At 43.0% G+C, this 27,218-nt stretch overlaps 1 protein-coding gene across 16 annotated transcripts; it reads right to left on the bottom strand.

Annotated features, from left to right (window-relative positions):
* Positions 1–11,023: 11,023 nt before the first annotated feature.
* On the bottom strand, positions 11,024–24,101 carry LOC120812693 (nuclear receptor subfamily 2 group C member 1-A-like). Of its 16 annotated transcripts, none has more exons than XR_013455106.1 (15): positions 23,950–23,983; positions 20,902–21,025; positions 20,457–20,690; positions 20,225–20,303; positions 19,946–20,125; positions 19,706–19,856; positions 13,886–13,982; positions 13,532–13,719; positions 12,991–13,144; positions 12,730–12,851; positions 12,393–12,535; positions 12,085–12,222; positions 11,842–11,947; positions 11,418–11,670; positions 11,024–11,326 (listed from the first exon to the last, which is right to left on the bottom strand). XR_013455106.1 is itself a non-coding variant. In XM_078097799.1 (14 exons), the coding sequence occupies exons 2-14, from the start codon at positions 20,971–20,973 to the stop codon at positions 11,499–11,501; spliced, it is 1,833 nt and encodes a 610-aa protein (XP_077953925.1). In that variant the 5' UTR covers positions 20,974–21,025; positions 23,950–24,101; the 3' UTR covers positions 11,024–11,498. The 16 variants fall into 16 exon arrangements, 9 of the variants coding, with proteins under 9 accessions (XP_077953925.1, XP_077953922.1, XP_040024797.2 ...); XR_005710706.2 differs by having other exon boundaries at positions 23,827–23,964; XR_013455108.1 differs by having other exon boundaries at positions 13,532–13,716; positions 23,827–23,964.
* Between the last annotated feature and the right edge of the window lie 3,117 nt (positions 24,102–27,218).

Genomic DNA, 27,218 nt, shown 5'->3' with positions numbered 1-27,218 from the left:
TTGTTTGGCAGCCGTAGCTGCCAGTCATTTGACCGTTTTTTTTTTTACATGATTTGAATGTAATTTTAAAAAACAGTAGAATACTCTAGAATAATAACAGTATTTCTACCCTAAAAAATGAAGATAAAAATGTAATTTGTAATTATGAGCATAATACTTAAATTTAAAGTTGGACTCTTTACAGATAATATCTTTATTTTTACAGAGTTTTGAACATAATTTAAAAAAAAACAGAAAAAATACTGTAATAATTTAAAGTTATTTCTCATAAAATTAGGATATTTTTACAGTGCAGGTTTTAATTACATTTTAAGAATATATATCAAATGAAATTCAATTCTATATGGAGTGAAATGTAGTTCTATTAATTTTAATAATAAAGTATGTAAGATTACATGGAGTTTGGCTCAGCTTAGCTGGCCACACTCAACTAGAAAATTCCGCAGAAAATTTAAGAATGTGGCCTAGCTCCGCCGCCGTCGCCACCGTAATGTCAGCTAGACTTGGATAAAAAAAAAAAAAAATGAAAAGCAGATTGGCACGTGAGGGATTCGCACCCAAGTCTTCTACATTACATTACATTGCATCTCATTTAGCTGACGCTTTTATCCATGGCGACAATAAGTGCATTCAATCATAGGGATACAAACTCCAACGTGTATTTCCTCAAATAAGCCAATTTACAATTTGCTATAGATGATTGAGCTTCAAAGCGACAGTGACCTGAGAGCAAAGTTCCAGGATGCTGCAATCCGGGACTTTTACCGTCTGCTGCCCCCTGGTTTGATGCCACAGCTTCGACTTCATGCTGCCCGTGTTCTGTCCATGTTTGGGAGCACCTATCTGTTCGAACAGTTTTTTTCCATAATGAATCTGAACAAAAACAAGCACAGATCACGCCTCACCGATGACAACCTCCATGCTGTTCTACGCATTGCCTCAGTACAAGACCTAAAACCAGACATTGACACACAGGCAACGGGAAAACGGTGTCAGACATCTGGTCAGAAAACACACAGGTAAGCATTTTTAAAAAAACTATTAAATTAAAATATAATAAAATGTAATTCAACCAAGAAGAAGAACAGTTAAACTGTGTGCAATTTAATGATTGTGCTTGCATTTTGTTTTGTGTTTATCATTTTCAGAACATGATCAATCGATAGTAGAGAGAGAATCCACTTGGTGTGTTCAAGGACAGGCTGCATCTCCTCATCAAAGACTAACCGAAAAACTTGACCATAGTATATTTATAGTATTTATTTATTTATAGTTGTGAACTGAGTTAACCTTTATTTTGGTATTTTTAGTTGATTACATATTATTTATGTGTAGCTGCTGTTGTAATTATTTAATGTTTGCAGGTCTTATGTATGTATGCAGACAAATTGTTGTCATCAAACCATCAGTTGGATGGTTATGTGGGTTTTCATAAGCTGACAAAATTTAAAAGGATTTATGTTAGAGCAACAAGGAAACATATGTTTTCTATGCAACTGTAATTGTCACTTGAATGAGTTTGAATAAATAATGAGTTATTTAACATTAAGGAGTAGTTACATTTATTTTACATTACATTCGATTACATTTAGTTACATTTATAAGTTACATCTGGCCCTTTGAGGACAGCCATTATGCTGATGTGGACCTCGGTGAAAATGAGTTTGACACCCCTGACCTACACTATTCTAAACTGCCAGTCCACTACATGCAAACGTGGGACTGCAGTTACCAGAGGTATCTACGTACCACACGGATTGTAACTTGGATTTCTACAGACTAAGAGTATATATATTTTTCTTTACATGTGATCAACAGAAAATTTTCAAATTTAGTTTTAAATTTAGTGGTCTTATAACGACCTTATTCAGTCAATGGACAGAGACAAATTCTGCAGTTGACAACAAATCTTTTTAGAACTATCCAATCACAGACATTTTATACATTTAGAACAAAAGGTTGTCTGCTCACTCGATTCTGTGGTGGGCCCTTGTTGTCAATGCTGAACCACGCCGCCGGTCCTTTCAGCTCGGTCCGGAAAACGGACGTCCCCGTCTTTCTTTGTCCAGGTCAGCCAATCACGTCGGGATGTCCCCAAATCGGAGCCTGGTCGGGGTTATCAAAAATTCAGCCGAACGACTCTCGTTCAGGGAAATTTATTTGTCAGATCACAGGTCAAGTATCAGCGCTGCGTTTGCAAAGGCAGGAGCAGTTCAGGCAGCACACAGGCCGGAAGAACAACTAACTAACATCAGCCAGAACATCATGTTCTATAACCCTTGAACGACAGAGAAGGAAAGATTTCTATTGGCCCTAAACTGGCGTAGAGGAGGACCTTCCACTCCTGACTTAACGTAAACATGAGCGAACAGAGTGTGTATGTTGAATAGTGTTGGTGTGTCTCTAAACCCCCCTTTGGCTGGTAAATCTGCTAGTTGACCCGCAGACCTTGCATTCCTCAGCGAGGACAGAAACTGACTCCCCATCTTGTCAGAATCGTGTCTGCCTGCTCGGCACATCCTGCTTCCCCCCTTACCTAACTCTTAAATCAAGACAAGACAGCGAACCCCCAACTAAGCCCATGAAAAGAACTTTTGATTATCATAAATAAAATGGCGGTGGGGGGGTACTGCGGACGCTACGGCCGGTGGACGCCGCGGACGCTACGTGGGGCGGTACCGCGGCGGAGAAATTGCATGTGTGGCGGGAGTGCGTGACACTTGACAGCCCTGTATCATTTTCTGTTAAAAGACAGACGGACTGTCCACTGCATGAAAAGTGAGATTTTCGTCCCCGTAAACGCTCGGAAATCTCCCTAATTTTCGACAATTTCCGACAATTTGCAACCCGCGCACGTCGCGTTTGTCTATGCCACAAATTGTCGGAAACGAACCATGACGTATGTGGAGAGCTGGCGGAGGTGCGAATGGCCCGAATTAGCATATGAATGCAGCGAAAACCGCGGGTGGCCGAGCCGAGCGGGCTTGAATATCCTTACTCCTTATTGGATGAAACCACAACTTACTAACAAATAAAATCACTCGTGATTGGCAGCAAAACCACACGTGGGCAGACCAGGCTTGAGTTTCCTTGTTCATGATTGGATGAAACCACAACTTTCAATCACTCGTGATTGGTTGGCAGATCTGTCGCTATTGGTCACCCGCCTCATTTTATTTATATATATTTATATATTCATATAATGCTGTATATTCATTTCATGGTTATCCTATGTAGGCTACTACACTATTATTAGGATACCAACCAGGACATCAATGAATTTATAGAGAAAATGAACATTTGCCACATGTTTATGCAAAGAAAGAGCTTTATTAACAACATACAAACAACAACTACACACAAAGTGAGGATCTGCCCACACTTGGGTAACGGCGGTTTAAAAACTACAGCTCAGTAAACTGTCCGTTTGCCTCCTCGGGGTTGTAGACTCTCACTGGCGGCGTGTTTTCCGAGGCAGGTCTGTTGTGCAGGCGGCTGGTGTGCGTGGATCTGTATTTCTGAGTCGCCTCTAACCGGGACCGTACAATCCACCCCGAGAGCCCGCCAACAACGCCATCCTCTCCGTCCGACGTGAGCTCTACGGTGGCGGAGTTCCACCTCGTCATTAGCCAGCACACTTTGTCTCGATTCCAGCAGCTGTTAAAACAACAAGAATCAGTACTGTGCGATGCGATGCGTACGGACACAACACATCTATCAATGCACCTGAAACAAGTCAGCAAATAAACTCTGACCCTCTTTCTCTGACATTTTTATGGAAAGCCAATAGAAGTTTGAGGCTTGCAGGGAACAGACACGTCATACCCAGCATCATTTCTGCCAGTTGAGCGCATTGCTAGAAGATGTGTGGTTAATACATCCTCTGTGCATTTAAGTAAGACCAAAGAGAAGGTCACTGTAGTCCTGCCACTATGCACTGTAGTTGAGCTCTAGGAGACTGATCTCTGCAGACCCCTCATGCTGATTCAAATGTTGTTTGCATGGAATGCTCATTTTAACTTGATTAAAACTAATTTTTTAAAGAAGTTATTTTGTGTATCTTTTTTTACATAACATTTGCCATTGCTAATGGCGTACACAGTAATCTAGCATATTTGAATTAGTCTATAATTAGGCTACTGAGCCTGATCTATTTGTACCAGATTTTCTTACCTTTTAAAAAAATGTCACCTGGGCTAAAACTCCCTCTGCGACCCTGATTTGCATTTGTATAGCTCACAGCATTTTCATTTACATGTCAAAGCCTCCCCTAGAATTAGGAGGAGAGGGGTCATGGGGGGACAACTGCCAAGGGAGGCCCACATCAATTTCTGACAATTTACGGCAGTTTTCGGCGTTGCCCGCAAATTGCCGCAAACCTGAAATTCCACGACAATTTACAGTGCCGCATACTGCCGAAAATCCCACTTTTCATGCAGTGGTCTGTCCAATCAGAACTGTACGGTGGCCCTGAAGTGCTGAACTGAAGGGCAGGCCTTATAGCAGAGGACGGACCCTTCTGATTGGACAGACGGACTGTCTGTCTTTTAACCCTCTTAATCCGAAGCCTTTTAACAGTCTCCCGCCACTGATTTCTTGATTGCCATAATATCTAGGAAGCGGCATTTCTCAGCTTTCAGAATCCGATTGTGCAAATAGTTAAGGAGTCACGGTAATCCGTCCACACTTTCCGTCGCGGCGAAAGACTTCGGATTAAGAGGGTGAAAAGACAGACAGTCTGTCCAATCAGAAGTGTTCATCCTCTGCTATCTGCTATAAGGCCCTACCCTTTCCGTAAGAAGTTAATTTCGTTGTGTTTTCCTATTTGCCGTTGTGTTTTGCACTTTAGGGCCACCGTAACTTGAGGCTGGCGCATGCGTCTTGTCGAGAAGGATCGCAACACATTGATTAATTGAAGTAAAAAAGTTAACATTTATTTAGAAGAGAAAAAGATTACATGAGCAATTCTCCGCAGATATCTGGCTCTAACTATTGCTTATGAGCAGGAGGTCAAACACACAAGCACGTATTTCAGCATTCGGTATAATGGCGTCTCCGAGCAGGCTGAGTTTTTATACACATGTGAAGGCCATGCTCAGTGCCAGTTACAAAAAGCTGCAAATCAGGTTGAGATAAGAACCCAGGTGAAGATGAGGGTAGCACACACACTGCTCCTTTGTTCGAGCGCCTGTGAAAGCCAGTTAACTCCCTTCTTCGGACACAGCTGCATATGGAAACCCTAAATCTTTCTGCTTTTGCACATCAGGGTCAAATACAGACACTTGAGACACGGGTTTAGTACAAGACAAATGTTACACACAACACAACATATTTTACCATTACATACATCTCACAATTCCCCCTTTTGATCGCTTCAGAGATCACCCCAACTACTGGAGGATGTCTGCTGGATTAGCCTCCTCACCTGAGTTTTTGCCTCCTTTTCAAGCCAATAATGGCATCATGTTTTTTTTTTTTTGCTAAACTAATGCGGAGAATTGAGAAAGATAGAACAGAGGAGAGGATAGTTATACACTTATTCTTGGTCTTCTTTTACCTCCTGTTGTAGACAGTAGACACAGATCACTGGCTCCAGTGGTACCAAGTATCACCTTTCCCTCTCAGCCTCACTGCATGTGAGGTTCTCTTCTCCACCTGGTATGGTCCTGTCCACCGTGGCTCTGACCATTTCCCTTAATGACCCCCAGGAGGACCCAGGCTGCTGTTTTGTCTCGCACCTGGTCCGCAAAATCTGAAACGAGAGCTCGTAGTTTGTTATGATGACTTGCATACTCACCTAGCGGTGCTTCCGGGTTGGGAATGAGCTTCAGGCCAGCACTGGGTCCAGGGAACTGTCTCCCTTCAGTTCGTACGAGGTAAACCTGTACCCTGATTTACTAAGCTTCTAATGGCCATTAACGCGAGTGGGAGCGCTTGAACCCAGGTTAAATTTGTCTGTGCACAGATTTTAGCCAATTTTTGTTTGTGCCCCACGTGAGCCATCCCATGTGCCTCCTGTAGACACTTCTTTCTGATTCCAGGCGGCAGTACTGGGCGACCGTCAGGGGACCTCCAAAGGCCACCAACCTCTGTAGCCCCTCTTGGCTTCCACACCGTTTTCTCCTGAGGAGAGGCCCCCTTTTGGGCTTCCTTAATTTGTTCCTCATTAAGTTGTGGCCCCAACTGCCCCTCATCTTCTGCACTTACCATTTGGAGCCCAATTTGGTAACCTGCAGCCTGTTTTGCAGCTTGGTCTGCTGCCTGGTTTCCCTTGGCCACCATACTGTTGGTGTTCTCGTGTCCTTTGCACTTAATAATAGCCACGGTGCTAGGTAGAGCCAAGGCTGCTGCCAAATCTTTCATTTCTTGTTCATGTTTAATTGGCATTCATGTTTTTCCATGTTATCCAACATGGCACTGATATACAGAAGCACCTTCCTTTTACCATCCCCCTTTTTCTGAAACAAAACCCCATTTACAACCCCTGTTGTTTCAGAAACATCCAGATAAAACGGCGCGCTGTAATCCGGTACTGCAAGATCCGCGGCCTGTGCCAGTTCTGTTTTTAGCTTGATAAACGCCTCCTCCGCCCCTTGGTCCCATTCGAGATTAGCAGTGAGATTTCGCATTCCTTTCTCGTTTACCTTTGCTCGCAGAACTTGAGTGAGATTTGAATAGTGCAGAATGAATTGTCTACTGAACCCCGTGAGGCCCAAAAACGAAAGCATTTCTCTATGAGAAATACTGGACCTGTGAGCGGCCTAGAGCCCTGAGCCGCTTCCCGAAAGCACTCTGCCTAAAAATGAAACCTGTCTTCTGGCGACCTGCAACTTAGACTTACTGACGCTAAGGTGGTAGAACGGTGTCTGTTGCTTCCAAACAGGATTCCGCTGAAGTGGATGCGAGAAGGATGTCGTCCACATATTGGATTAATGTCGTGCCTTCTGGCAGGGGGCACCCCGTTAACGCTTGTTTCAACACTTGGTTACAGATACCTGGCGAAAGCGCAAGCCCTTGTGGTAGCCAAGTATAACATAACTGTCTGTTCCCATATGTGAATGAGAACACATCCCGTAATTATTTTTCTGAGGTCATGTGCCATGCGATATTTACCAGTCCCTGTCTTTTCTACAGGAAGAATGGGTGTGTTCCAGGCGGACTGTGAGGGCTCCAATACACCTGATTTGATGAGGCCCCTTGATGAACCTCAGGCTTCAAGAGGCCCCAGTAAATGTCTGCATATTGTTGTTGTTGCAGTGGCCCACTGACCATTCGTTTGTCCATTGTCATTGCAATGCATGCATGGTGGAGTATGTGGCCCCAGGAAGGAGAAACGGCAGTTGTTGTTGTAGTACCGTGAGGGACAGCATGGGTTCTGCCCTGCCCCTGCTGTCCGGGTCTCTCTCGGGGGTGTGTCACTGAGAGGCATCTGCCTCATAGCCCCAGTCCTCCAGGGTGGGGTACTGTCCTCTAGGACCTAGAGGACAGTACCCCACCTAGAGTCTAGGTGGTGGTGCAGCATGTGAGTTGGGAGCCCATGCTTCCTGGGGTGGCACACCTCTACCCCTCCCCTGTCTTCTTTTACCAGGACACTCCTTAACCTGGTGCCCCTCCATACCACAATGGAAACAAACTCTTCCCCATCTGCGGCCGCCTCTTCCTCCTCCACCTGCATATGGGCCTCCTCGACACACTCCTCCCCAGTAGTTGTTGGAATGCATTAAGCATTCCAAGTATTGTTCATCAAATCTTTAATCAACTTATTCTATTTCTTCCGCGCCACCTTTCAACTCTTTCACACGCTATTAAAACCGTTCAAATATTTAAATATTCAGCTCTTTCATGGGAGGGGTGCTATGACTTTTCAGCTTTCTAGCTCTTAAGCTTAAATTTATATAAATCAATAATCATTAATATTTTAACATGGTTTTCCAATGGAGATCGTTTTTCAAATCCTCTTAAACTTCTTCAACTTTGAGATTTTTCAGCTTCGCCAATCTTTCAGCTACAGACACCATTTCAACTTTCAAATGTTGACACAAGTCTCAACTATTTTATGGGAAAAAAACTGCTTGTGATTGGATTAATGTGGCTATGGAATCCCAGAGTTCTTTAGTTTTGGCCTACGGAGACCAACAGTCACACAACCTCTGCTAAAAGCCCCATAGGCTCCAATACAAATCTGGCGACATATTTCTCAAAAAATCCAGAGGTACACGTTTCGTAAACGGCCACAGGAGCCGTATTTATTACCAGACAGACATGAAAATGACATATTTGCATTCGGTAGAGTCTTGGGTCTCTTACAAACATCTTATTTTTTAGATAGCTGTTGTAGTTTTGCGCTAGAGGACACTTGTTTGAGGTGTGGATTCTGTGTAACTCGCTGTCCTGTCTCTGTCCTTTGAGCAGGTGCTCCGTTACCGTGGATACCAGCACACACGCTGCAGTCTGTCAGTTGGTCAGTTTGTGTCACACAGCTGATCCATAATAGTTGATTAGTGGAGTCACAGAACGCAGATATGCTTTCCCCCTCTCATTCTCCCCCTCTCTCTCCCTTCCTCCTCCTTCTCTTTCTTTCTCCTCCACTCTTTCCATTCTTCCCCTTCTCCCTTCCTCACTATTCCACCCTTCCTCCTCCTTTCTCCCTTCCTCCTCCTCTTTTTCTATTCCTCCCCTCTTTCTTTCTCCCCCTCTCTCTCCCTTCCTCCCTCCATCTCTTTCCCCCCTCTCCCTTCCTCCCCCTCTCTTTCCATTCCTCCCTCTCTTCCCCCTCCCTTCCTCAGCCTCTTTCTTTCTCCCCCTTCCTCCTCCCCTTTCTTCCTCATCTTTCTTTCTTCTCTTCTCCTTCAATTCTTCCACCTCCTTTTCTCACCATTCCACCCTTCCTCACCCTCTCTTTCCATTTGTCCCCCTCCCTTCCCCTATCTTTCTTTCTCCCTTCCTCCTCCTCTCTTTCGTTCTCCTCCTCTTTTCTATTCCTCCCCTCTTTCTTCCTCCTACTCCTTCTTTCTCCCCATCTCTCTCCCTTGCTCCCTCCCTCTTTCCCCCCTCTCCCTTCCTTACCCTCTTTATCGTCCTCTTTTCATACCTGTCCTCTTTCTTCCTTCCTTATCATTTGTTCTCCTCTTTCCATTCTTCCCCTCTTTCTTCCTCCTCCGCTTTCTTTCTCACCCTCTCTCTACCTTCCTCCTCCTCTTTTTCGTTCTCCTCTTCTCTATTCCTCCCCTCTTTCTTCCTCCTCTGCTTTCTTTCTCCCCCTCTCTATCCCTTCCTCCCTCCCTCTTTCCCCCCTATTCTTTATTCTATAGTTGTTTCGTTTCTGTATTTTCAGCAAATCTATGAAAATTCCTTTCCGCTTCTCCCATTTCAGTATTTTCAGCAATTTAAAACTAATTTCAGCTTTTCTAATATCTGTAATTTCAGCAAATGTATTGAAATTCCCTTCAACTTTCTGTAATTTCAGCAATTTTCTGAAGTTCATTTCAGGTTTCAGCTTTTTGCATTCCAACATTCAGCAGAAAATTTAATTTGCTTAGTTTGCTAGCTAGCCTTTGTGGCTAGCCTTCTTTTGCCTGCTTGGCCGTTTCATGCACAGGCACCTGCGGGCAGTATACGCCACACTCTTAAAATTACTGCAGAATTTTCTAGTTTATCATAGACTTCATTGCCCCGTGGATCGCCACTGTTGCTTTTCATTGCAGCCACATTAGGAATCAGGAAACATTTATTGCCAAAATATGTCAAACATACAAGGAATTTGTCTTGGCGGTTGGTGCGTGACAGTATTTGTCCCGTATTTTCCTCCACAACTTTGTGCACCTCTCGTCTGGCAAACCGACATTTGCGGCTATCTCCCTCCATGAATCAGAGGCCATCCGCGCGTCCTTATAGAAATTGCAATTTCCTTAAATAAGCCAATTTACAATTTGCTATAGATGAGTGGCATTATAAGTACAATTGAAGTGCTACTATTTGTTAATCTTTTAGTCAAGGTAGAGTCTGAAGAGGTGTGTCTTTAGTTTGCGGCGGTGGTCCTGGTGTCTTCAGACAGCTCGTTCCACCATTTAGGAGCAGGACAGTCGTGATCTAGTCGAGTGAAGTGAATGTCAATGAAGTGAGCGGACAAGGTCTAATTGATGTCTGTGTTGGTCAGGCACCAAAGCCAGTTTTTGAAATTAAATGATTGTTGCAGCAATTACCCTAACACCCCTAGGTGTGTGGTGGAAATTTGTGGATTTAGCCCTTGTGAGTAATCAAAAGTATTTTGAGCTCGCTTTGTGATTAAGTATTTATTACTAACTAGAATATAGAAAAATGATGAAGAATACAGAAATCATCAACACAAGCCGTAAGTACAGACAGAAGTCAAATGACAACATACAATTCAGCTGAAAATCAGAAATCAGGAATCAGGAAACATCAGGAAAAGGGACAGAATGTTCCTTTCCCCAAAAGGAGCAGGAAGATCTGACAAAGTTTCTAGGGGAGAACAAGAGCTTTTATCCATCTCTGAAGGTTTGAGAAATGGCAACCAGATGTCGTTTGGGAACATCTCTTAATGGGTACACGAGTCAATCATATTTGACAGACAGAAATGGACGGAAGGAGATAAGAACAGGATACGGTGCCTACGGTACGATGCCATCGGGGACTTTGTCAGGTCACGAGTTTCCCAAGAAAGGTCACATACGAGTTCTTGAGACACTCACAATATGCACAACAAATTCTCCCCCGACATAGTGTACATCTCTCTTGATCCAAACTTGAATTATAATACAGACTGTTGAGCTCCACAATGATCCCAACATGATTGAGGATGAGTTCATATTTTGGGCGTAGTCCTCAGTTGCTCTTTTTAAAATATTTACACAAAACCAGTAGAGATAGATAAGATACACGTGCATTTGCAAACATTACATAAGCAGTGGATACAGAACAATTAACAGGATTCAGAACTCTATATTCTAGACTTAGTCAGTCAAGCCAACAGCTCAATTCTGTCAATAATAAAGAAACAAGGTTGAAAAGTATTTGTTTTTTATTTTCAAATGACAACACTTTCCATTCACATTAATTTGTTCATAATATGAAATTAACAAGTGCTTCCCATTTCAGAATTCTTGGTTCACTCTATATACAAATCTACATACAGTTAAAGATGGAAGAAGATGAAGCATAAAATACTATGTACAATAAAAAGCACATTCTACTATGCAGGTTTCAAGGGTTCATTCCTGAATGGGGAGATACTGGCAGACTCACTTTTCCCATGAAGTTGATTTATGTTTGTCCTCTTTTTGGGTTGTGCCCTACTGACTGCTTACTGAGGAGTCAAAAAAAAAAGCGAGGTACGAGTGAAAACAGAATCCTCATTGGAGGCCGAGTCCCCACTACAGTATGTTGTGACCACTTACTTTTGGCTCTGGGGAGCACTCTGATTGGCTGGCTGGCGAGTTTCAACAGTCCAAAGTTGCTATTACAAATGGAACGACGTGTCAGACTCCAGACACGACCTGGCTGTTATAGTCAGTGGACTCCATTTTGAGAATGTACGGGATGATGCTGTCGATCTGCACATTGCCGATTAGCCCAGCGAAGAACAGCTCCTCGGTAACAGCTGCACTTATCAGACGGAGGGCGGGAAGACGCAGCAACAACTTGGATAACCTGAAAGAGGGGGAAAGGCACGGAAAATTAGGACATGTGTACTTCAGCAAGTACATCCGTAACATGATTTTAAACATGTCCTGCTAAATATAGAGCTATGCTATGTGAGAACACAGTTCCCTTTCTGTCAACGAGCAGGCGTTGTGTAGCACAGCGCTGAAGCCTACTGACCGATAGGAGTCCTCTGGGTAGGACGAGGTTACGTAGTCGTGCAGCTCAATGTAGGCCTTCTCCTGAAAGCGCTCGATCTGTGGTGTGTTATCAATGCCTGGGTGATCTTGTTCAAAAACAAAACACATGCACACAGTCAGATAGGAGTCCATAATATTTGGTCCCATTTACACTTTAGCTCAGAATCTTCCTCTAATAATTCAGCCTCAACAGGACAAGAACTGCAAGTTTAATTTCACGCACCAGAACTGAAGAGAACAATGGCTTTCAGGTATGCATATTCATAAGGGTCTGGGGACAGCTTGATCATGTTGTTACAGAACTCCTGCATTCTCCAGATGTGCTCCATTACTAGTTTTACTCGATCTGGGGACAGCTTATCTGTAGGAGAAGAAGAAAAAGGTGCGGGGTAGAGCATTAGTTTAGTTTTCTGCAAATTCAAGATGAATTGTGTCCCTCGGTCTGCATGGCATTAACGGTTTCTGGCATCATCAAATTAAAAACATTGATTGGTTTTTCTGAAATTTTATTTAACAGCGGAGCACTCCAACCTTCCTGTAAGCTGGTCTGCAGATGGTTGATAATGGCACTTAGGATGGTACCAACATTCATGATGTTGGAGCACTGTGCCAGACCCAGGGCAAACAATTCATTCCAGCAGGCTTTCATTAAGTTAATGTCATTGTCTTGACCACTGTGGGAAAAAAAATAAATAATAATAATGATCACATTTAGCTGCAGGAAACTGTGTGGCCATTTTATGAAAACCTATTCATATTATGAACAACATATGATAAAGTTCAATGACATTATTTAGAACATTGCAAAAATTCTAAATAAAAATTTAGAAATAATGCAAAAATGAAAAGTCTTATGAGAAAAGCTTACCCCAGGATCTGAAAAGCAGGAATGGAGCGTGCCCAGTGCATAGAGAGAAAAAGTAGCCGGGAAGCTGACTCACAAATGTAGTTGACATTGAGGTACTCTGGCACAGGCAAAGGCATCATAAGCTGTATGAATAAATTAAACAGTACATAAAGATCACATGACTGCAGGGTTTAGAAGATAAATATTTAAAATGTGGCACTCAGTTAAACATGAGCTGGGTTTTGGTCTGTTTGATTTAATCCACAGTAGCTCTGCTCTTACCTTAAAGGGGAAATGGCTGCCAGAGAGTATAGGTCCCTCCAACTCCACTATTGGACCCGACTGGACCCCCGACATCAGCTGCATCATGGCCTCCAAGGAATCTCCCGCTGGGCCACCACCAGGGTGCAGGACTTTGGCCAGGTTGTCGAAAGCTCTAATTGTACACCAAATATTAGCACAAAAAGTTAACATTAAAAGATCCACATTTTGTGCAATTCACCTAATTTAATAGGAGCTTGTGCAGACACAGAAAATATAATACAACTCAGAGCAGCACCGAAGGGCACTATTGACATACGGTTATTTTTTGATTAGCTATTCTTTGATTAGGTTGAATCTAATTAGGTCCTCAAGTGTGGAGTCAGAAAGCACATGGCCCTGCAGGAAATTCTATTACAGGTTTGTGACGATCTGAAAATATAAAAAGCGCCGCTGTGTTTCTTTCTTTTGACAATGTCAATTTTTAGCTTATGTAATAACGTATTCATAATAAACTACTGGTTAGTGTCAAAGCCTTGGTTTTCTAGAACATCTCCCTCACCGAGTAATATCACTTGCACTTTGCCCATCTCCTTGCAGGTCTGTCATCGAGCTGTCACCGTTGCTAAGCGTTTCATCTCCCATCAGGTCGGTGCCGATGTCACTTGCCTCCCTGGCTTTGGTGAGGTGGGCAAGTGACGTCACTACATTTGCCAACGTGCCGAGGTCACTCTGAGATGGGTCAACCTGCTGAACAGGGGTTGTTAATAAGTTAGTTCTTTTTTTCTTCAATAAATATAATACATTATTAGTATAATAACAGTATTTTGCATTTTAAATATGCTAAGGGGTGCTGATATACAAGAATGGCGAGGTTGAATTTCAGTAAAATGTCAATTGGGTGCATTAGTGTTACCTTGTCAGGAGATGGTGGAATCAAGATAGTATTTTCCATCTCGGAGAAGGGTTGTTGAATGTTGAGCAAAATGCTTGACTCAAGCAAACTTGTAGACCTGAATGCAGGTATTTCACATTGTATTATGTAATATAGGGCCATGCAATGTGATTAAGGCAATACTCAAACTCATTTCATCACTTACATGCATGAAATATAATTTAATTAGATTGCACACAAAACACAACTTTCATCATTTTACCTTTTCTACTGGTCAGAAAAAGACTATGACTATGAAGAATCGTTCATACAAGATAATTTTTTCATTATGTTGAGGTGTTTCTAGTTTGTACGAAGTGAGGAAAAAATAGAAGAAACAAGTTTCATTAAAGCTGCGAGCGGCGTTGGACGGGTCCTCGCAACTCCGTGCGTCGGGGCACCGGCCGGACGACTAGATACGCAGCCAAGGACCCCTGCGGCCGTCGGACAAAGCGTCCGCACGGCATTCTGATGTACTATTCCAAAATGAAAGCCTCTCAAAATGTCATACATGAGCCAAAATATCAATCGCAAGACTACATCTGATCATTTTCAGATTATATTTAAAAGGAAAAAATCAATAGTTACACAGTATTTCCACTTCAGGCAGTATTTCCACTTCAGGCATAGAGTACACATACATGAGAAAATTTATTGAAAATTTATTTGAAAATCTCTATCAGAAGACTACTTTTTGTCATTTTCAGGTAAGAATTAAAAGGAAACTATTATTAGTTACATAGTATTTCCACTTCAGGCATAGAATACACCCCCCAAGATGTTACTCAGCAATAACCAGCACATTATGATGTACTATTTCAAAATAAAAGCCTCTCTAAAACACCTTTTTTTTTCGTTGACTTCCTGATACCAGTAGGTGGCGCTATGACTTGATTTAACTTTACATCTCTTCAGGCCCAGAGTCTCATCAAACATGTGTAAATTAGAAAGAATCCAATGATGTCCAGTAGTTACAACGGTTTAGTTGTTCTTGGCGAAGGATTAGCTTTGCCGATGCACCTTCTCGCCACCGATTATCGGATTCTTATCATTTTCACACTGAAGCATTATTAAGGTCTTACCTCTCTGCTAGGAAATTTTGAGAGGGATCAGATTAACCTTTGAGGGACATTTCCTGTGAGGAGCAGGGTGTTAAATAAAAAAAAATTCAACTTCCGTTTTTTCCCAGGTGACGCTATGACTAAGGTTAAAAATTATCATATGGATGTCTACAGGGTGAGAAGTTCATGCTATATGAGAAATATGGAGCAGATTAGATACATTATGGTTGAGTTAAAACTATTTCAATTTTCATGCCGAATGGTGGTTTTTCAAAAATGCTCCCTACACACATAGTTTGGAATTTCTTCCGGCAAAATGCAATTCTTAGAGCGAGTTCGGTCTTTTACAACTCGAGGAAATCACAAAAACAGGCCAAAAAGGCAACGATTAATAGCAGCGCCTCCTATTCTTCAAATATTCTCAAAAAATCAGGGTGTGTTCAGGGATTCAATGTTCACATGTGTTACATGTTTGGTGAGGGCAGGCCAAATCATTTGGAAGTTATGACTTTTGCAAGATTAAGCCACACCCCTTACGAAGTTCATAAGCCCATATCTTTTCAAAAGAAGAAGATATCAACACGATATTTATAGGGCAGGAGTAGAGAGTAGGGATGGGGCCGATCCGATCCAGTATCGGGACCCGATACCAGAGAAATTCGGGTATCGGATTTTCTGATACAACCTTTGGAGATTTCCGATATCAATGAGCCATGTCTGCGCTTTAACGTCGTCTGGTGAAATGACTCCAAAAGTGATCCCCGCCTGCTAGTCTGCTAGCTGGCTGCAAACTGTGGAATGGATTACCTGAGCGTGTCTCATAACTGTCTCATTGAGCCGCGCCTCCGTTCAGGAATCCATTCCACAGTTTGCAGCCAGCTAGCAGACTAGCAGGCTAGCGCTGTGGCTAGACTGTTTAGCACGGCAGCCAATACCGTGGATGAAAAAAGGAATCGTCTAACTGCAGAGAGAGCAGAAATGCTCATATTCCTCAAGAAGAACCTGCCGATGTAAGATTTGTTGAACACAACATCACTTCCTCACAGTCAACTTTGAGACATTCAATTTTTGTTTTCTTTTAAAGAATAGTTAGACTCTGGTGTTTAGTTTATTCCAGGTCATCTTAAGTGCTGTTCTGATGCACAATGTTTTAAAACTTATTGTGTGTGTGTGTGTGTGTGTGTGTGAGAGAGAGTAAGTGTGATTGCGTGTGTGAATGAGTGAGTGAGTGAGACTGTGTGTCAAGTGTGTAAGATGTTTACAGTTATTTTATTGCACTTTTTTTCAGATATTTGACATGTTGTTCATGATACAAGAGTCAATTTACTTGATTTGTGCTGTTATTTTTGTGAACGAGTGAGTGAGACTGTGTGTCAAGTGTGTGTATGTGTTTGCATTTTTTTGTGTCACAAATTTTAAGACTTATTAAAAATAAGTCTTTGACATTTGACATTCATGAAATTAAATAAATATTGACATGACAATCAATCTGAAACCCTTAGTTTCAAATTTGTTTTCAGAATTTTTTCTGTTAACAGGATTTTCTGTTTTTCAAACACAGCTCTGGTATCGGAATATTATCTGTATCGGCCGATATCCAAATTTAGGTATCGGGATCGGATCGGAAGTGAAAAAATCTGGATCGGTCCATCCCTAGTAGAGAGCATGTCCAAGAGCACATGTGTGCCAAATTTCAAGTCAATCGGACATCGGGGGCGGAAACTGGCAAATGCGAAACCCCCAAAATATCAAATTTTTCACCAGTTCTGATAAGCGTGCCAAATTTAATAACTTTTTGAATATGATAAAGGCCTCAAAAAGGGAAAATTCCTTAGAGAAAAGAATAAGAATAATAATTCCTTGAAATAAAATAGATTCCTCTACGACTAGTCGTTGCGAGGACCCTAATAATAATAATAATAATCCATCCATCCATCCATTTTCAACCGCTTATCCGGGGTCGGGTCGCTCCAGCAGGAGACCCCAAACTTCCCTTTCCCGGGCCACATCTACCAGCTCTGACTGGGGGATCCCAAGGCGTTCCCAGGCCAGTGCAGAGATATAATCTCTCCACCTAGTCCTGGGTCTTCCCCGGGGCCTCTTCCCAGCTGGCCGTGCCTGGAACACCTCCCTAGGGATGCGCCCAGGGGGCATCCTCACCAGATGCCCAAACCACCTCAACTGGCTCCTTTCGACGCAAAGGAGCAGCGGCTCTACTCCGAGCTCCTCGCGAATGGCTGAACTTCTCACCCTATCCCTAAGGGAGACGCCAGCCACTCTCCTGAGGAAACCCATTTCGGCCGCTTGTACCCGTGACCTAGTTCTTTCGGTCATGACCGATCCTTCATGACCATAGGTGAGGGTAGGAACGAAGATTGACCGGTAGATTGAGAGCTTTGCCTTCCGGCTCAGCTCTCTTTTCGTCGCAACGGTGCGGTAAAGCGAGTGCAATACCGCCCCCGCTGCTCCAATTCTCTGGCCAAACTCACACTCCATCTTCCCCTCACTCGTGAACAAGACCCCGGGGTACTTGAACTCCTTCATTTGGGGTAAGGACACATTCCCTACCTGGAGTAGGCAATCCATCGGTTTCCTGCTGAGAACCATGGTCTCAGATTTAGAGGTGCTTATCCTCATCCCGACCGCTTCACACTCGACTGCGAAACGCTCCAGTGAGAGTTGGAGGTCACAGACGGAAGATGCCAGGACCAGGACCACATCATCTGCAAAAAGCAGCGATGAGATCCGCAGCCCCCCGAACTGTAGACCCTGCTCCCCCCGACTATGCCTCGATATCCTGTCCATGAAAACCACAAACAACATTGGTGACAAGGCGCAGCCCTGGCGAAGGCCAACCGCTGCCGGAAACGCCTTTGACTTACTTCCGAGCACCCGAACACAGCTCTCGCTTTGGGCGTACAAGGATTGGATGGCCCCAAGCAAGGACCCCCTCACCCCGTACTCCCGCAGCACCTCCCACAGTTTCTCTCGGGGGACCCGGCCATACGCCTTCTCCAAGTCCACAAATTACATGTAGACTGGATGAGCATACTCCCAAGCCCCCATATGATCCTGGAAAGAGTGAAGAGCTGGTCCGTTGTTCCACGACCAGGACGAAAACCGCATTGTTCCTCTTCAATCCTTGGTTCGACTATCGGCCGAACCCTCCGTTCCAGCACCTTAGAGTAGACTTTACCCGGGAGGCTGAGTAGTGTGATACCCCTTTAATTGGCACACATTCTCTGGTCCCCCGTTTTGAAGAGGGGTACCACCACCCCGGTCTGCCACTCTTTTGGCACTGTCCCAGACTTCCACGCAATGAGGCGTGTCATCCAAGACAACCCCCCCAACACCCATTGCTTTTAGCATCTCTGGACGGATCTCATCAATCCCCGGGGCTTTGCCACTGCGGAGTTGTTTGACTACCTCAGTGACCTCCACCAGGCCAATTGATGATGATCCCTCCTCCGCTTCCAGCTCCGCCTCTACCAAAGAGGGCGTAGTAGTTGGATTCAGGAGTTCCTCAAAGTGTTCCTTCCACCGCCCAATAACCTCCTCAGTCGCGGTCAACAGGGTCCCATCCTTACTGTACACAGCTTGGATGGTTTCCCGTTTCCCCCTCCTGAGGTGCCAGATGGTCTTCCAGAAGCACTTTGGTGCCGACCGAAAGTCATTCTCCATAGTTACCCCGAACTCCTCCCATACTCGCTGCTTTGCCTCCATCATGGCAGAGGCTGCTGCCCTTCGAGCCTGTCGGTACACTGCAACTGCCTCCGGAGTCCCACCGGATATCATAACCCAGAAGGCCTCCTTCTTCAGTCTGGCGGCTTCCCTGACCACCGGTGTCCACCACAGGGTTCGAGGGTTACCGCCCCTTGATGCACCTAAGACCTTGAGGCCACAACTCACTGCCGTGGCTTCAGCAATGGAGGTTTTGAACATACACCACTGTTTGTGAGCCACTGGTTCAATGTCCACTACCTCCACAGGAATGTGAGAGAAGCTCCGCCGGAGGTGTGAGTTGAAAATCTTTTGGACCGGGGCCTCCTCCAGACGTTCCCATTTCACCCTCACTACATGCTTGGGTTTACCGGGTCTGTCCCGAGTCTTCCCCCATCCTCTGGCCCAGCTCACAACCAGATGGTGATCAGTTGACAGCTCTGCCCCTCTCTTAACCCGAGTGTCCAGAACATGCAGCCTCAGATCAGACGATACGATTACAAAATCGATCATTGATCTTTGGCCTAGGGTGCTCTGGTACCACGTACACTTATGAACATCCTTATGTTCGAACATGGTGTTTGTTATGGACAATCCGTGACTTGCACAGAAGTCCAGTAACAAACACCCGCTCGGGTTCAGATCAGGGAGGCCATTCATTCCAATCACGCCTCTCCAGTTATCTCCATCGTCGCCCACGTGCGCATTGAAGTAATAATATAATAAAAATAATTATATATTATATAATAATAATAATGATTCTTCGAAATACAATAGGTTCCTCTACGACTAGTTGTTTCGAGGACCCTAATAATAATTCTTCGAAATACAATAGGTTCCTCTACGACTAGTCGTTGCGAGGACCCTAAATATGTTGCAACCCAATAGAACTCTGTAGACCTATTATATTCTAAGATATATATTAAACAAATATCCTTTTACACCATGGCTATTTATTGTGTTGTATTAAGACTGTATAGGTGCATCAAATAAACTAGTGAATTGATGCAAGTGGGTGTACCTGGCAGTTTCTTTGTCAGTCATGAAAGTGGTTGTGGCAGCCAGAGGACTACACAGGTTTTTGCGGATGTAGATTTTCTCAGTGGAGGCCGCACAGTTGACAGATTTATCCCTTGTGGTCACTTCAACAGGCTTCCTCTCACACTGCACAGCTAGATGAGTAAAAACAAGCCATAAGACCCAATGTTAGCGAGTCCTAGATGGTACATTGACTGTTAATAAATACATCACACTCTCTTACAATCCTGTTTCATGCCAAGAGATATGCAGCGCTGCAGTCGACAGTACTGGCAGCGGTTTCGGTGGAGCTTGTTGATGGCACACTCTCTGGAGCTTCGGCACGTGTACACTAGGTTCTTTCTAATACTGCGTTTGAAGAAGCCCTTACAACCCTCACAGCTGACAGCTCCGTAATGACGCCCTGAGAGAGAAAACAGGATCCGATTAGAGAATGCTTGCTCATCTCATATCTGTTGCATAAAAAGAATGACGTCAAAAGTAAATTCAACTTAATTGATACCTGAGGCCTTGTCCCCACAGACAACGCAGTACTCCACAACCGGCTTCACAATGGCCTGGTCTGAACCGTCAGTCACAAACTGACAAACAACCCGAGACAACAGAATAATTTGATACAACAAAAACTGGAATAGGTTAAGACACTAAACAAGTTTGTGTTTCAGTCATAAGACCCTCAATTATTTGTTTATCCCAACCGACTGAAAGAGGCCACCAATATCCTCCGGTAATACCTGAATCTGCTGCCCAGCCAGGTCATGCGACGTAAACAACAGCTGGTTAATCCCACAGCCGTCTGGACTGGAAAGGATGACCTTGTTGGGGGAGCCTTCTTGCTTTGCTAAGATTACCTTCCCACCTGGGGAATAGTCAGTATTTGCTAGGATGTACTGCTGCTTTCCTGGGGAAGATGTTTCAAGTGCGGTGACAATCTGGATGTTTTGGCCAGTCTGCGGGTCAGTTACAATCTAGTAGAAATTAAAATAAAGGAGTAAAACATGAGTGCTGACTGTATGCAGAAGAGTGCAGGAGAAGTTTGGCTACGCTATGACAGAGGAATACAATAAAATACAAAAACAGTGGGAGAAATTATTATGTCAAGATGTGCAAATTGACTATATTAACACATAATTTAAAAAAGAAGAGCATGTTATAGTGTTGAACAGGATATCACATTACCTGGATTCTGTGTCCTAATGCCATGTTGCTGTCAGCTGACACAAGTTGAATCCTCTGAGTCTGTCCATCCATTCTGATATCATGTGCACCTTCTTGTACTGGTCTTCACATCAGCGCCCCACACCTGTAAAAAGAAGATGTGTTTTACTATGTCTTGTAATAAAGCAAGAGTTTTCTCTAATGATCTTACTGCCATCCACTCCTGTGTCTAATACTTCTCAGTTGCCAGACTTGTACACAATTCCTGTACTATTAATAGTTATTTACAGAAACAGGTTAGTATGTAGGGTCGAGCCCCATATTCAAGATAGAAACAACACACAGTTCTGTAAAGTTAGCAAGATATTCACAGATTCAGACTTCACGGTTCAATAGCTCGTCAGCAAAACGTTGTTGAAAAACAGACGACACCTATCTGTAACCGTAGTGATGTTGACAACCATAATTATCCATATTTTTACCAATACGGACCAGTGCAGGTGCTGTACAAATCACATTGATCTTAATGAGTGTGCTGCCCGTGAGACAAGTGCGCAGGGACCGTCTGCAAAGTGCAATGCGGAAAAACACATTACAGAAATATTCAATAACTTCACTATTATGAATGGTAGCATCCCCAAAATTATGTCATAGGTCCATGGCATTGTACTTGTTGTACTACACTTGTTATTTTGTTGAAAATCTGTTGAAATCTCGCTTTTGAGAAATTATTATTGATAATATTCCATATTTATGGCAAATATGAATAAATAACTCCGTTATGGATCCTAGCATCCCCAAAATCATGTCATATGTCCATGGGTGTGTATCCATTGGACTAGTTAGTTGAGCTATGGTTGTTTACCGTGAAACTTTATTGTTAATTTGAATGTATTTTTACATTACATTACAGGTCATTTAGCTGACGCTTTTATCCAAAGCGACTTACATTACATTTTAACCCATGGCATTTTACATTTTTGCCTGGGGAGCAATTAGGGGTTAGGTGTCTTGCTCAGGGACACTTCAACATTGGGACATGGGGCAGCCGGGAACCACCAACCCTATGGTAAATTATGGTTGTAGCTGGTTGTCATCTACGGTCCACTACGATTACCGAAGCGGGGCGTTTGTTTTTTGACAACGTTTTATCTCATAATTCCGGCTTTCTATCCCCTTACATTAGTGCGGAAATGGGCTTCTGTAGTTGTGTGGATGCATCACTCCAGCCAATCCAAAGAAGGGCTTTGTAACCAATCAGATGTAGATACCATGGTGACTGGCTCCGCCCCCTTACTGTCAAAAAGAACAACAGCGAGCGCGTAGAAAACACCTTCGAGCGCGAGCAGAGACTAACCTCGCGAGCGAGGAACTTCACGTGTCGCGAGCGATTATCTCGCGCGAGACGGACTTTTGCTTGCGGATGTTTAATTTACGTGCGCATCAACCTGATTTGCGCTCTCAAATTTTGACAGTGATTTGCCGCCATAGATGACACCCAACTAGCTAACGTCGTTACGCACTGCTGTGTTGACGCACTCTTTCATGGTTCTAAAAGTCTTGCGTGTGTTGCAGAGCAATTCACCGCCGGAACAACAGATGGAGTAACGTGTTTTGTTGAAGACGACCTAGAGACTCATCTTTGTGTGTGGAAGTCGTTGGTTTGTTTATGTATTTTTCATAGACTTTACTGTCCCGTGCATCGCCACTGATGCTTTTCATCAAGGACACATTTGTCCCGTATTTTCCTCCACAACTTTGTTCCTCTCGACTGGCAAACAAACGTTTGCGGAGCTCTCCCTCCATGAATCAGAGGCCGTCCGTGCGTCCTTATACAGTGTGTTTACATGATGGTATAATTCGAATCTTTGCTTAGTCGGACTATGCTATCTTTCGGGGCAAGTGCTATTATGCCAATATACATGGCAATGAATAAATCGAATCATTGGCCGAAAGCATGTCATATCCAATACAATAGGTGGCGCTGTTTTCATTACAACTAGTTACAGCCATTTCCGCTTGACCGCTTCACCACTACCAACAACAACCAACAACAACAACAACAACATCAACATTACAAGAAAGATGGCGAACGGAGAGCAAGGTGAAGCTACACCCCTCTACGGTTTTAGCATGATGTTAATAGGAGTACAGCGAATGCGAATGGCGCTATTGGCTGATTAGTTAACGGAGAGAAGACGCAAAGTCCAGTTCCTTATCCGATTCACCGTTACATGCCGCAATGGTCTAACTATCAACTGGATCGGATCGAATTATCCAGGGGTGTTAGTCGGATCGTAGTCGGACCGCACATAGTCGGACAAAGGTGTTTACATGAAACGGATCATTCGATTTCAGTCCGACTAAGCCAGTTATTCGAATCCATGTAACCACGCTGACTGTCCGCCAATGGGCTAATTTTGCTTTTATTCCTGCAGTGGACTTCTAGCTATATCGAGAATTCAACCAAACAAATACTGAATAATATAACGACGTGCCGTTCTCACAATCGCAGTTAATTATATGTAGCTGTTGAGTTGGATGAGCCTATTTAGCATAGCTAGCAATCCAGCTAACTTCAGCTAACGGCAACACGGTTAGCCGACGCGGCTAAGATGGTTGGCTAACTAGCATGTCATTCAATAATATTAGTGTTGTCGAATAGCTACAAGTCAACATACGTCGATTGTATGTAACGTTACATTGCCCGTGATGCAGTCGCACACGGGCACTAATAGGATCGCATACTTGCCTGATTTCAAATTGTAAACGCTGAGCTCCGGACGACAGCGCTAACGAGCTATGCTAGCTGTTTGCTAACTGGTAACGGAGGCTTCCCTGCAGTAGACCTAACGTTACTGAACACTCCCTCTCTTCCTGTGTTACCGGCGATTCGTGTCTCGTTCTTGAACCTCTCATACGTCCACGTTAGTAAATAGATCTTACCTGGCAAGAACCTGTTGAGTCAAATAATGTGTAGTCCTCAATATATTAATATTTTAATTGTCTTACAGTTGGTAGGAGGGTCAGAGTTCGCGACCTTCTTCCATCAAAAAACTATTTACGCACCTGCGCAGTTTGGTGGCCTGGCTCAGTCTGTCTCAATGCAACGGAGAAATAAATACACTGTCATTTTCAATGTATTGTATCTTATTTTTGGTTAGTATTCAACAATCTTGTTGAGTGTGTGTGTGTGTGTGTGTGTGTGTGTGTGTGTGTGTGTAATTTTATTTTAGTTATTTGAGTTAAATTTGCAGAAATTGCGATTCATCTCTTCTGCGCCTCCTAGGCTTCCGTCGTTGTTGCTCTGTTGAAGGTAAGTTGAGGGAAAAATTATGTCGCGCTATTTTGCTATGTTCTTAAATATAACTGTTCACATCAGCAACCATTACTGCGGGTAACATAACAACAGTTTTCAGCTGTGGTGCGTCATTATTTTAGACGTTAAAGGTATACGTTTGGTAATGTTTTTATTTCCCCCGTTTGTATTCGCTACATCCGGTCGTCCTGACGTATACGTGCCTCTTTATAGACCCTGTGTGTAGGGAGCTGAGTTGCAGAGACCAGAAGGCAATGTCTTGTGTTTTATTGTCTTCTGCAGGCGCAAATAAATGTTGAAAATATTAGTATCTGAGTCGACTTCTTCCATGCCCTAAACATATCTGTTACACCAGTGTAGATGTCTGAGGTCCATCTGTCGAAAAAAGAAATGCGTTGGCTTGTGATTGAATCATAGGAACAGAGGTGTCAAAAGTATTCACATTCATTACTCAAGTAGAAGTATAGATACTGGGGTTTAAAAATACTTGTAGAAGATGAAGTATCTACTTGAGTAAAAGTATAAAAGTACTGGTTTCAAAACTACTTATAAAGTAAAAAAGTAATGTAAGGGGAAAAATTCCATTAAGGACAAATGTGTAACCTCGCTCACAAAACGTGTCAGTCTGTTACAATATTATCAGAAGGTGTTAGAGAATACTGCTTATTGTGCTGTATTGCAGCAAGTAAAACTTACAAGTCGACTCAGTGTTTTTTGTTTCTTGTGCTGTGACTGTTCTTTGGTGTAATCAGCAGGGTTCGTGGTTTCTAACTTCGACCTAACAGAAGGTGCCTTCAGATCATCTGACCTGCCATTCGGATGATGGAAACATGGCAATATTCAGAGAGGCAACGCTGAAACAACAGAGGGACTAATGTATCGACCCGCATGATATATAACTTAAGCAGATAATATGAGGGCCCGTTTAGGACGTAACTACTGAGACACTCGTACGCGTACTAAAGAAACTGAGACACTCTTACGCGTACTAATGAAACACTCGTCCGTATCTCACTAGTGAACGTAAGAGCATCTCACTAGTGCGCGTGAGATGCAACGTCGTCCAGTAAAATAAACCTACTCAAAAGTACCTTCCAAACGCTGTAAAATTAGTATTTATGTCATCTCCGTTGACCTAAACGTTTGCATCATTTAATGTGCTGACACTTGTTAGTTCCCTCCACATTTGAACGTGACAAAAAGTACAGTAAAACAAGAATTTATTACAGTAGAGAATTTAAATAGTAAAAACCTAATTCATAGAAATATAATCACCATAGATTTACATTCCTCTTTATTTACAGCAGATCTCTTTGTAGGGACATAATATATACCGCCGGTTAAGTTACTTAAGTGCATTTGTCATCATTGTGCATTTAATGTTCAAACTGAAAAGTTTGACTCTACTTTTTAGATACTAGATACTTGTATGGTGAAGGTTTCTCACAAAAACATGACGTGCACATTGCACACACAGGACACAGGACACACAATGATTTGAAATAAAGTAATCCTTTGAAAACAAGAAATATAAAATGTGATTTGCTTTGACCTCAAATTTACTCAATTAATCTGTTGAGTAAATTAAAATGTAAGGAAATTATTAATTACAAAGCAATTGACTATAGTAGTATTGTAGAGATGAAAGTTGGATAAAAATAAAATACAATTGAACCAAAAACACCTAAAATTAGGCATTTGACTCTTAAATTGCATAGATTTCAACCCTTTAAACTATGTAAAAGGTAGCCACTGATACAGGCAAGAAAAAACAATATGTGGAATGTATTCCAGTACAACTATTATGGTGTCTCCAGATGGGTTTTTTTCAGAATTCATGTCTCCATAGCGCCCCCTAGAAATTTGAAAAGTACCACACTAGGCCAGTTTTTCCCCCCGATTTCCGATTGACTTGAAAATTGGCACACATGTGCTCTTGGACAAGTCAATCATGGTATGCAAATGCGCTTAACTAGATTTTCCGCCATTTTGAATTGTGCAAAACACGTTTTTGGCCATGTCTCCTAAACGCTATGTCCGATTGTCACAACATTTTCTGTGGATACTTATTGGGTGTATGCCCTCTATAGAAATGGTGTCGATATCTTCTTGTTTTGAGAAGATATGGGCTAATGAACTTTGCAAGGGGTGTGGCTTAATCTTGCAAGAGTCATAACTTTCAAAAGATTTGGCCTGCCCTCACCAAACTTGCATCACATGTGAACATTGAACCCCTGAACACACCCTAATTTTTTTAGAATATTTGAAGAATAGGGGGCGCTGCTATTAATCGTTGAAAATCTGCCTTTTTGTCCTATTTTTGTCCTATTTTCATTTCTTCGAGTTGTAAAAGACCGAACTCCTCCCAGGGATTAAACCCGATTCTTTTCAAATTCGCGCAGTGTGATCTAGAGGACCGTGGCTCTAAGAATTGTATTTTGCCGGAAGAAATTCCAAACTATGTGTGTAGGGCAGTGTTTTTTACATACTGTCACTTCATTAGTGGAAACAAAAGAGCCAACTTGTGTGTTTGTGTGTGTGTGTCGTCGCGCTGTTGGTGGTATGAAGGCTCAATACTCCCCTCTGCGTGTGGGTGGCGGTACGCAGCGTAATTAATAGGCAGATTTGCTGAGGCGACAATTTAAAAAAGTGAGATTTAAGGTCGGCACATGTTTCACTTCATGCTTCTGCGTGTGTTGCAGAGCAATTCACCGCCAGAACAACAAGCATGGTGACGTGTTTTGTTGAAGACGACCTAGAGAGTCACGTCTATTTATTTATTTGTTTATTTATCATAGACTTTATTGACCCGTGCATCGCCACTGCTGCTTATCATCGCGGACACATTTGTCCCCTATTTTCCTCCACAACTTTGTGCACCTCTCGGAAAAAAGGTTGAAAAACACTGGTGTAGGGAGCACTTTTGAAAAACCACCATTCAGCATGAAAATTGAAGTCGTTTTTAAAAAAACATACTTTATCTAATCTGCTCAATATTTCTCATATAGCATTAACTTTC

The sequence above is a fragment of the Gasterosteus aculeatus genome, chromosome Y, assembly GCF_964276395.1.
Source record: "Gasterosteus aculeatus chromosome Y, fGasAcu3.hap1.1, whole genome shotgun sequence".
In the NCBI taxonomy this organism is placed as follows: Eukaryota; Metazoa; Chordata; class Actinopteri; order Perciformes; family Gasterosteidae; genus Gasterosteus; species Gasterosteus aculeatus.
The sequence above is the reverse complement of the archived record's forward strand: the minus strand, read 5'-3'. Positions and strand labels throughout refer to the sequence as shown.

Coding starts and splice junctions, on each gene's coding strand:
- LOC120812693 (XM_078097796.1), bottom strand. CDS start 20,973: ATGGATGGACAGACTCAGAGGATTCAACTTGTGTCAGCTGACAGCAAC. Junction 20,304..20,456: donor TGGCTGGGCAGCAGATTCAG/GTATTACCGGAG, acceptor GTTGTTTGTCAG/TTTGTGACTGACGGTTCAGA. Junction 12,223..12,392: donor GCAGACCAGCTTACAGGAAG/GTTGGAGTGCTC, acceptor CTTCTCCTACAG/ATAAGCTGTCCCCAGATCGA.